At 38.7% G+C, this 11,588-nt stretch overlaps 2 protein-coding genes across 3 annotated transcripts in view; one reads left to right on the forward strand and one right to left on the reverse strand.

Moving 5' to 3' along the window:
• Window positions 1-1,098: 1,098 nt before the first annotated feature.
• Window positions 1,099-7,839, reverse strand: LOC111345619 (neurotrypsin-like). Its single transcript, XM_088728340.1, has 7 exons — window positions 7,679-7,839; window positions 6,826-6,992; window positions 6,232-6,391; window positions 4,251-4,502; window positions 3,287-3,433; window positions 1,910-2,091; window positions 1,099-1,249 (listed from the first exon to the last, which is right to left on the reverse strand). The coding sequence occupies exons 1-6, from the start codon at window positions 7,725-7,727 to the stop codon at window positions 1,916-1,918; spliced, it is 951 nt and encodes a 316-aa protein (XP_088584466.1). The 5' UTR covers window positions 7,728-7,839; the 3' UTR covers window positions 1,099-1,249; window positions 1,910-1,915.
• Window positions 7,840-9,205: 1,366 nt separating this feature from the next.
• LOC111336380 (uncharacterized) overlaps window positions 9,206-11,588 on the forward strand; it is a 15,755-nt gene continuing 13,372 nt past the window's right edge. For both annotated transcript variants that reach the window (XM_088728325.1, XM_088728324.1), the window contains exons 1-2: window positions 9,206-9,354; window positions 10,440-10,514. In XM_088728325.1, the coding sequence (XP_088584451.1) occupies window positions 9,297-9,354; window positions 10,440-10,514 (133 nt within the window). In that variant the 5' untranslated portion in view covers window positions 9,206-9,296. The remainder of the gene's footprint in view (window positions 9,355-10,439; window positions 10,515-11,588) is intronic.

The raw sequence follows: 11,588 nt of genomic DNA on the forward strand, positions 1-11,588 counted from the left end.
TCAGGTGTTAAACTGAACTTATTCCGAGTTGGACTGAGCCCAATTAGAAGAAAGTTGGCATACTGATGTAGACACCGATCTTAATTTCCTACACCGAAACGTCATGTAATAAGTTAGGCTCATACGTGTAATTATGCATGGATCTAATCGTGCAATCCTCGCCCGAAAGGAAACGTGAAATACAAAATCTCGTCAGGAAACAGAAAAATCATATTGAGAACTTTATTCCCACTTGGTTAAATGGCAAAGAGTAGCTTTCATAGCTTGTGTACTTAAACACTCCACTTTTGCTACTCGGAAAAAATGCAAGAAACCAAAGCACCAGAGTGAAAGCTTTAAACGAACAAAACCTTTGGAGACAATTTATTCACAGGCTTAACATTGACTAGCTTCTCAAAATTTTACCACCTGATAGTGCAAACGACCTCCCCCCCCCTGCCTTGTGATATCGTTCAATCGTTTAGTCTACTGAATGAGTTACTAAATATTCCAAAATACGTTTTTCCATGATTTTAGATCCCAAATTATATGCTGTAAATTTTATATTATAAGTGTTTGCCACTTTGATTATAAAAATGGAAGTGTGCTCCGCAAACCATTTTGATCTCTATCTTCGCCATTAAAAAGTATTCCTATGGCTCTTATTGCGTTTTGAGATTTCAAGGAAGAACGTAATCTTACGAAAGTTCCCTTCGAATGTGCTCCCAAAACTCTGACCACGAATAAAGTAATTTTGAAACTTGCTTAGTAACTTAAGTAAGTGAAGGCTGAGTAGTTTAGAATGGACAGGGCGGAAATGCGTGCACTGTAAGTACCTCCCGTTGTCCCATACAAAGCCTTAGAAAAGTTTTCTAAGGCTTTTTAAGGGACAACGGGAGGTACTTACAGTGCACGCATTTTCCGTCCTGTCATTAGTTTTTGCGATAACCAGAGCGGCAGCTGTCTGACTGTTAAGCGTTATAATTCATCGTGTGTGGTACAGTAGTATGAAAGCTTTTTGATCTATAAATAATGCTGGACACAGTCGAAAACGCGCATAGATTCATGTTCAATAACTGATCCATGAAGCAATAGGCAACTGAAGACTAGAGAACCAGAGGCGATTTAACGGTACTACTGTTTATTTAAGGCAAATTATCTCGAGTAACATTTCTTTGTCTTGATATGAGTACTAACACACACAGCACGATCGCCTTGTGAAAGTAGATTTCCTCGTCTTCTTTCTCATCTTTCCAAAGTGCGACTAATACTGGAATAAAGAAGATTTAAAGAGAAAGGGTTAAGTTAAAACGCCGTCGACAAAACTCGGTCAGATCACGAACTAGATCACGGATTGGATCGCGGATCGGATCACGGATCGGATCACTCTATGATCAGAAAAATAACGTTTTGGATAAACTTAAAATACTAAAATATGTTAAGGGTACGGTAGATGACGCGGAATGGCGAAAGAATCTCACGAAAACGGATAAAGGCACATAGTTTATCTTCGCTGCTCGCACTCGGTCAGCAACCATTAAGTTTCACCGCGGCGTGCTTTAGCCGGTTTTAAGTTAAAAAACGGAAAGAGAGGGAGTCGAAATCAAAATTGCCGTTCAGTAGAATTGAACTATAGGGTTGTTATGGGTACATTTGAAACTGTCAGATAGTTACCTGCAAAACATTTTTTTTGCTGAGAGTCCCTTGAGACTCTGCGGGGCGCTTCTTGTGCTACCAACCAGGCTTTTTTTTTTGTTACTTTTACCTATTGACTCTTCTCCTGTTTTACTTTTCTCCATTCAAATTCAATTTTTAAACGCAGACAGAGAGCAAAGAGCTACACGTGCAACCGAAATCTGGAGATGTTTACGCGATTGATCTGTGATTTGATCATTAGGTTTGCTAAAAATTTCTTAGAAGCTTGTCGTACCTGTTATTAGTAAAGCGCCTCGTACACGTAGTTATCGTAGTCTCTGCCAACTCCGTTCCAGCAATTAGTGGACTGACCGTGTACCTCGTAAGATTTTGTGTCAGACACCCAGCACTCGCCGTAAAACTGGATGGCGAAGTATTTCTTGTTTTTCTTTTTGGCAGCTTCATAACACTTCTCGACTAAAGGTGAAATACAAAGTAAAATTAAAACGATGCACGGCGAGAGAGTAAGATTCCCCCTGCCTTTAACCTTTTTAGATAAAATAGGATGGAGTATGGAAATATAAAAATATGTGGTTTCGGGCGAACTTTTCACCGGTCAACATGATATGTGCATTTTCGAAAATTCCGCCCAACAATGCACAAAAAGCGGACTCGATTATTTACGAAATTTGCATCCACAACCTATGGTTGACGCCTGAATTGAGCACTATGAAACTTTTCATACTTGATGACACCATAAAACAGCATTTAGGAAACAAAATCTCCACACCCATCTCGAAAAATATTGCCGCTGAAAGCTTATTCTATGCTTCAGGGAACTTTCGTTTTTTTTATCACTCAGTAATGAGGAAGAAAAAAAGAAGAAATCTGTTATTAGAACATCTGTTGAGTTGCCTTTTTCTCTCACTGAAATAGAAACATACGTAAGTGAACAACAGAGATTTTATAATCAATGCCGTTTGGTAGTCAACAAAATACCAAAACAAACGCTGGGCTAAAAACAGTGATTGACTATTTCGACGAAACACGAATTAAGACTATATCACCTATACTGCGTGGTTTTGCATAGAATTCAACGTATGTTAGAACCCTTTTTTCCTTTTAAGATACCAAAACTCTGCCAAAAAATGAGATTTTTTCACCCTGGACACTGTTGGAAGAGTGAAAATGGAACATTTCAAATATATGGGGATAAACAATACGTTAAGAGGCGTAGAAAATTCAAGAGAATGGGAGAGCCGAGGGGAGAAATACATTAGAACTCTAGTAGAACTAATATATTCAAAGGACCCCTCTACTGTGCTTATAACCCAAAAGTTCCCAGGAAATCGCCAGAAAATAACATATTCACAAAACACACTAAATAAACCAGGTGCACTATTATTTCGGTTTATCTATTTTTCAAGACTTGAAGAACTGAAAGGAACCTCTCATAACCGTTATAAATATCGTGTCACGCAACGCAATCATGCAAAATTCGAGGTTCGTAAAGGGGACGAAGGAAAACATAGCTGGGGAATGAGACTGGTTAGAAATAAAGGCTCCTAAGATAAACGCAAAAATCCTAACTCTAACTGGTACCCTCGTCAGACCATCATAACAGACCTTCCTCCATAAACCTGTTGGGCAAACCATTTTGAATACCACAAACCTGTTTTCTCCAAGTGGAACCAATCGATTTCTCCCCGGAAATTCTCCAGCATTGTCATGGTGCGACCATCACCTGTGTCTCTCCAACAGCCAAGGTCGCGCCACGGTGCGAAACGATAAACAAAGTTGTGAATTTTATCGCCAACACCTGGATCGTCAAATTTAGAATTCATTTAGGGAGTTGTTATTAGCTATGGCCGGGAAGTGGGGGAGGGAGGGGGATCGGTTGGTCTGAGGATTTTGGTTGTGACACGATAAAATCGACTTGATTCCCCCATTAGGCTCTGTGATATTCTTACGACCACCCCTTTGCCCCTTTGACTCGTTGATCTCAAGCTTTCTAAGCCTTATGGGATATCCACGTAACCAAAATATGGGGGTGACTTAACTAACAGAGGTTTTTTCGATCGAGTGTCGTAAAACCAAATCCAAATTAATCATAAAGGCCAATCGGAAGAAAGGAAAATACCTTTAAGAGCCAATGAGGACTCATAGTAAAAACAACCAAACTGTCTCAAGCGCGGGAAAACGCGGGTGAACAACTCGCGATTGGTTTTTATTTTGTATCTGATTGGTTGTGAGAGTGGTGTGAATTTTCTGAACCAATCACAGAGCGTAATAAGCAATACCAGATTACTGGATAAAAGAGGTAAGTCAAAAGAAACTGCGGTACTGCGTCGGTGGGAGTAATAAAGTAATTTTGGTTTTATCAACTGAATTGATAATGTAAATTGGCCTCCGTAAAGAGTTTCTAGGCTGACGTTTCGAGCGTTAGCCATTCGTCAGAGCGAATGACGAGGGGTTAACGCTCGAAACGTCAGCTTTGAAACTCTTTACGGTGGCCAATTTACATTATCAACTCAGTTGATAAAACCAAAGTTACCTCATGATCAATACCAGATTACTTTAAGCACTAAATTGAAAATTGCTCTAAGGTTTACATGTCTCTTGAACTTCATACTCACCGTCGGTACAACCTTTACCGGCATCGTGCTTATCATACGTTGGCCGAACACGGTCGTCCCCCCAGCACTCTCCATAATACTGCACCCCGAAATACCGGTAACCGAGCTCGAACGCACGCTCTGCACACCTCGTCACCATCGATCGTAAGTTGTGCCAATCGATATTTCCTCGGAGGTAAGCATACATGTCATGAAAGGCCCTGTCTTTTTGGGCGTCACGGTAGCACCCGACCTCAAGGATTTGAGGAAGGCCTGAGTTTAAAGAGACAAAAAAAAGTACGCACTGATTGGTTTACTCAATATTCATCATAACGCGATGAAATGGTCTATCAGTGTTGGTATCAATTCCTCTTTATGTGATCCTCTGAGTTATACACGCATTTTGATTGGTTCTCACTTCTGTTGGAGGACCGACACATCGGTAACGCCATCATCAACAACATTTTCCATTTTTTTTATTAAATAAAACAAATGTATTTTATGTTGCCGTGGGTTTGCAGAGTTATAGATCACAGGTAAAGTCAAACTGTGATAAGAGTATCATGAGTATCAAGAGTATCATGAGTGCATTTAAAGACTTTAGAAAGATAATCCAAGGCCGTATCTTAATATAGTCGCTCCCGCTTATCTTCACTTTTCTGTTAATTTCTACTGATATGTTACATAATTATATTTCTAAATATTGTAATAATAATAATAATAATCAACTTTATTTAAAGAGGGTAAAACACATAACAGTATAAAACCGACAAACCAGTGGCCCTCTTAAAATATATTACAAATAATTATTGAAATAGATTAAAAACTAATTGATTATGGAAAAAGATCAAGAGCTAAAAATCTAAAACTACAAAATTTATAAAAACTGTAAGATAAAATGTTCTAATCGTTTATAACTATTCTTAAAAAAATCTAGCATTGTGTATTTTATTATATTTTAATATAGTTAGTATTTTAGATTTTGTACAGATATATGTATGAATATATATAGATAATCTCCATTTTTTGTATATGAGAACGATCCTTCGCAGTAGAGCACTATTTGAGCAATAGTGGAAATCAGACCTGAAAAAAATTTCAGGCCTGTACGGGATTCGAACCACTGACCTCTGCGATACTAGTGCAGCGCAACAAACATATGTTTCATATGTTTGTTGTTGTTTAATCTCCATTTTGTTTTCTCGAAGATATTACCTCCAACAAGCTACTCTAAAATTCGAGATGAAATAAAAGTATGCACTGATAAAGTTTATGATGATGATGATGATGATTGACACTTGTGCCTTTTTTTGGTCTCACCACATTTTGACATCATCTGTGATCTATCACTGAACAGAGGCATGGCAGCATAGAATCTATTTGTTAATAGTCCTTTTTACAGTTGTGGGCTTGGTGGCCAAGCCTTTGAAGAGAAGTGAGGCTTAGGGTGACCTTGTTATGATAGAGATGTTGCTGCTTTTCAAATGCAAATTACTTTGTTATCATGCTAATTAACTAGATACAGGTCTCTATCACAACAGGGTCACCCTTAGCCTCACTCCTGTTCAAAGGCTTGGCCACCAAGCCCACAACTGTAAAAGGGACTATTGAGTTACTTGTGAGCGTAAGCGAGGTTACAAGTTGCAAATACGTTGCTAGCGAAGAGACTATGCCCTAGCGGCCACCATCAAAATTATTCACTCCTGTTCGGAGTCTTTACAGGGAAATTCTCTCGTACAGGAAGATACATGTGTAAAGTTGTATAAGCTGAATCCCAATTAAGTGCAATAAATCGCGTTAAAGGGGGCTGTTTCCCAATGGATGCCGCCATGCCACAGGAAGACGAAATGGCCACTTTTAATTACAATTTATTTAAATACCTATGTTTCTTCTTGTCAAGACACGTCTTACAAGGAAGCAATCTCCTTGCTTGTGTCCCTCAAAGAAACAAAAATAATTTCACTTAAATTATGGTGCAAAGTTGTGCAAGAGTTTTCCTTACCTTCTTGCAAGCAGCTGACACCTGCATCTCGCCCATGGTCACAACTGTTCTCACCCCACCCCTGATGGGGGCAGTCTGTAAGAGACTTTTCTCTTCCAGTGCACATCATCTTACTCAGCCACACGGGTCCAGTCCCTTGACCGAACTTTGCTCGCTTTGCCTGTCAGATGAAAATTTGTGTTAAGCTATTATAAAACTACGCCTGATGATCTCATCATCAATTTACTGCAACTGAATTTGCCATGAAAACTCACCTACAACAGATCCAGAGACCTTTGATTTTATATATATAGAACTGGTCATTATCATTACCTGGGGAGATCGGCAACGACTAACCCACCCCTCCCCAAGTTCCTCCTGGAAACCATGTGATCTTCCAAATTCCAACCCTCCTCCCCCTCCCCCCTCCTCCCCCTCCCCCTCCCCCTCCCCTCTCCCCCCTCCCCCTCCCCCTCCCCTCTCCCCCCTCCCCCTCCCCCTCCCCTCTCCCCCCTCCTCCCCCTCCCCCTCCCCTCTCCCCCCTCCCCCCCTCCCCCTCCCCTCTCCCCCCTCCCCCCATTCCGGCGATAGATAATGACTCAACGAAAACCTTGCCTGATAAATAGCTTTTAGGAAGCCCATCTGCTCACACACTACTGTAGCGTCCTCAAACGACCATTTATCATCACAAATTGTGCCCCAGGTCCCTTGGTGCTGTACTTCCACTCGACCTTGGCCCACGTAGGTTGCATTAGGCGGCTGTACAAGCCTAATGACATCCTCTGTGAAAATATTGAGAGAGACTAGTTTTCTACGAAATATTTCGAGTGTCAGTCCCAGGATAAAACCGTTTAACTAAAGTATAACATAATTATAACCATCTATGGCTTGGCCTGAAATTTTTAGTCACAAACAGGTCAACGGACAAGCAGCGAGGACGAGGGAAGGGAAAAGGAAACATTTTAAGCTTTTGATTGTTAGTCATAAAAGCCTTATAAAGGAAGGTAGAGGAATATACAATCCCATTTACTCAGCTGAATGTCACTCGATACGAAGGATGCAAGAATATTAACTAAAATCAGTTTTAACCGAATTTTTGCAAAACGTTGCCGCCGGATAGGCCGATAATTGTGAGGGTTTTCGTGTTGTACTCTCGGTGATAATAGAAATGTGAAATGTGAAATGTGAAATGTGAAATGCAAACCTCATGTGACTTCTTTCATTCCAGAATCTTTCTCTACCCAATAACCTACCTTTCCCATCGGGTGTTATCCTTTTAAACCAATTACCTACTTTATCAAACTTTTGAAATAGAACGTTCTTATGTCAAGTAAATTTACAGATTGGTTACAAACTCAGTTTAGTCTAGAGAAGACGCAAAATTCTGAATTTTCCTCATGTAGAATTCTAACTTCTGTCTTCAATACGCTAGCCTCTGAAAAGGAGTTTTTACGAAATTAACACTTACCTGAAAAAGTAGCGGGAAAAACGAAGAAAATCAAAATAGCGCAAATCATTTTCAAAGACTTTAAAGTGCGGAATAGGAATGAAGGTAGAAAACAAATGAGGCTAAATTTTTGATGGGTGAATAAAAATCTCTATTTAAGTTTTCACACGTCAGTTTGTACAGACATCTGCCTGTGTGAAAACACTGCGTAGTACTGAGTGGCACGGAAAAGTAATCTTTGTTTTTCATTAAGAATCGGCTCTTTTGTAATATTACTGAATTTAGTTGAAGTTTTACTGTAAAAGAAGGAGAAAAGGACAGAGAATTGTGTTTGATTTAATACGGTCCTTTTTCCATCCTCATGGATTTAATCATATCTTGCTTCGGCTAAGAGATGTTGGGAAATACGATTGGAAATGATTATGAATAGTTATACCTTTAAATGTCAAATCTAGTCGGTATATGAAAAGTCTGAATTTGGAGCTCTCAAAACAAACTTGAAATCTTACAGTACCCTTTCCCAATTTCCGTTTCTAATTCATATAGTTATCAAAGCTCCAATGAATTTTTAAGAAATGGCAAACAAGACGGACAGAACTAAGACAATGATTGAAAAATTATGTTTAAAAAAAGTGATGAATCTAAAGGCTTTACATTGCTTTTATTGATCGTACTTTTGATCTCTTTGAATTAGTCATCATGATTACTGAACCTGCTTTATTGAAAAAAATTTTTGTAAAATATGAAATAAAAATCTCGGTCTAATAGAAGTTGTTGTCGATATTTCTTCCCAGTACAAGGTTGGTATTTCCACACATCAAGAATGGGAAGGTGGGGTTATTTTTGATAGGAAAATCCCCTGCATAATCCCTTTGTAAGGAACATCACTAAATGGCTTCAAAGCTCGACTTAAAGTTTCCCTCATTTTATAGCAAGATGTTTATCCAAAGACGACAACGATACCCTCGATTATTGAAAAAGAAAAATTCATGTGGGAGAGAAAATCAGAGAAAAAGTTTTTTTGTTAAGAGTTACAAAAACTAACATTTAAAGCCAATAAGGAAATTGTTTATTTGCTTGAATAGTTGACGCGTTCTTCTTGCAATTTGATAAATAGCTAATTAAAGGTTTTCTCGCTTAAATTGATTTTCATTTTGTTCTCGGATCCATTTTTGTCTGACTGGTATAAAGCGTTCCAGAAACGGTGATAAAGATGAGAGGAAGAATGACAAATAGAAAGATTAAATAAAAACCAGCATTTCTACGCGATCCAAAAATCTATATACCGAAGACGTGAGCACACTTTGCTTTGAGCCTTGAAAGAAGCAAACAAAAACACAATTTACTGTTGCACGGACTAAAAATTGCCTTTTATTATCTCCGGAATCAGGAAGAATTGTTTACATAATTTGACGTGTGTTTGACAGGGCAGCATTTCTGTTGGACAATTCGCTAACTTAAAAAAAAACATGAAAAGTTTAACACAACGAGGTAGAACTGTAAACAAATTCTGATCAATCAGTCATCATAAAAGACACTTCGTGCATTTGTTTGTTCAGTTTAGGAGTAGCGGTTTAGGCGATACATTAAATTTTGTACTTGGTTTTGGAAAATCTGGTGAGTGCTCACATATAGAAGAATGAAGCTCTTCTTTACCTCATTTTTTCTGATGCTGTTTCATGAAGGGATGACGACGGGTAAGGCCAAAAATGCGTTGTATCGATCCAAAATGATAAGCTCTTTTCAGCCGTAGTTTGATAGTTTTGACTTAAAAGATTGTAAGAGAAGCTGCAATTGCACTGACTAAGATTTGTTCTCGACTTGTTCTTCGTACAGTTATAACGCACAATGCACAATATTAGCGCATGACTACTAAACCATGTTAAAGAAACTGTGGTGTTGCGGGGTATCACAAAATAATTTGGTTTTATCAACCGAGTTGTTGGTAAATCGGCCATCGTAAAGAGCTAATCTTTCGAGCGTTAGTCCTTCGTCTTTCGCCCTGAGGACAGTGGCCAAATTTACACTATAAACTCACTTGATAAAACCAAATTATCTGTAGACCGTATATTTCGAGTTAACCGCACATCCACCTTTTCACTTGTATTCAGACTTCCTCGGCAAAACACACAGGTTAACGTAGAATCAAAAACAAAAAAAAGTCTTTTACTGAAGTTGTCCCCTTTTACCACTGATTTTCTATGCGTTTCTGATGGGTGTATTTGAACTGATTCCAGGTGCGACCCTCAGTAAATAAGAATTGACGGGGCTTATAACACTGTCTTGTTAAAATCAAAGTCGTAAAATTGAAATCATAATTGATAGATATTATCCCAGTTTGTGCCTACAGAGCCTATTGATGCCGAAGAACCTCGAAATAAATTAAAAAATTAATGAAATAACCTAAAAAATTCATATGATGAAATACTTCGGTGATGTGTGGGGAATTAGTGATAAAGTATTACTAAATAGTGTTACGAGGGTTTTGAATTTAATGTTTTCCCTGCTCCTGTGAATTTTTTTCTTTCCATTCTCTCGTTGAACCAACGTCTTTAAATATTCAACTGATATCTTTTCAACCTATTGAATAAAAATCATACCTCTAAGATTTTTCGAAATTTCATTTCATTGTAAACATTTCTTGTAGGCTAGCCTAGAATGTCGTTTTATTTCGGGATCTTATATATCTATGAGATCGCGAAATACGAGGGTTAAAATTTATAGGCTTAAAAATTGTATTTATCCTAAATTATGGCGCTTTCCTTTCCGATTTCTTAATCAGGTCAAGAGGTTTTCTTCAACACATTGAAACAGCTAGAGGTCGACCGTCAAGAGGCACTGCTTAAGCTACCTTACGGTGAGGCAGAGTAATGCATGTTTTATGGTCATAGACATGATAGCTAATTTATGGTGTGATGCTCTCAATTGTAGTATTATCTTCCACTAACTTTGACCAAATAAAAACTTAACAACACTTCGAGTAAAATACTCAGCTCCATTTTTCTGCATATAAACACACCACCATTCCTCTATTCACTCTGATGATGGGCTGCGCTCGAAGCGTCTGCATTAAGAACTCTTTATGGTGGCTAATTTACATTATCAACTCAGTTGATAAACATATTTTCTTGAAATCGTCAAGGGTTAATATTTTCTGCTCCACACTAAACGTGACGAAAAACCGGCGTTTCACATGCCACCTTTGTCTGCGCTCCAGGAGCACTGTAGTAGCTTTGACGCGCGGTCAAGAACCCTAAACCAAAATGCACTTCGACCCTTGCGTCACACACTCATGTCCAATCCGTGATCCTCATCCTTCCTGTCCTACCCCTCTTCTTTCCCAGACCTTCTCGTCCATAACAAGGATGAGTTATTGCGCACAATACTGAAAAACACATCAGGAAATGGTTGAATAAAGGAGGTTTTTAGCGATAGTATCTCCTAGAGCTGGCTCATCTAACACTGTTCAAGCACGACTTGGAATTTGATGTCTTGGTCTTTAGTGGAGGGACGAAAAACAATGAAATTGGTGAAAAAAACTTGGGGGAAAGGCAGGAACTTACGACAAACTCAACCCACATATCACACCTTAGTGTAATTTCATCATTAGGGGTTCCTGGTATGCCCGTGACCTCGTTCCTTTGTGAGCCTTTTTTAACTGGTCATAAAACCTATAAAATATTCAGTTTGCGAAAACTAACGAGAACTCTCTTTTTGACACAGTGTGACACCCACCCCCCACCCCCTTTAAAAAATCCTGGCACACCCCTGATTGCGATGATATTAGGACATTATATTTCATTTCCAGTTAACGTTAATATTTGTTTAGTCCGGATAACTCATCCAACATCCGCATCTTATTTCAGTAAAACTATGACTGACATAACTTTATCTTTCCTTATTCTACTCCGTTTCACTGCATTTTACCACA

Source organism: Stylophora pistillata, chromosome 7 (assembly GCF_964205215.1).
Source record: "Stylophora pistillata chromosome 7, jaStyPist1.2, whole genome shotgun sequence".
Taxonomy (NCBI): domain Eukaryota; kingdom Metazoa; phylum Cnidaria; class Anthozoa; order Scleractinia; family Pocilloporidae; genus Stylophora; species Stylophora pistillata.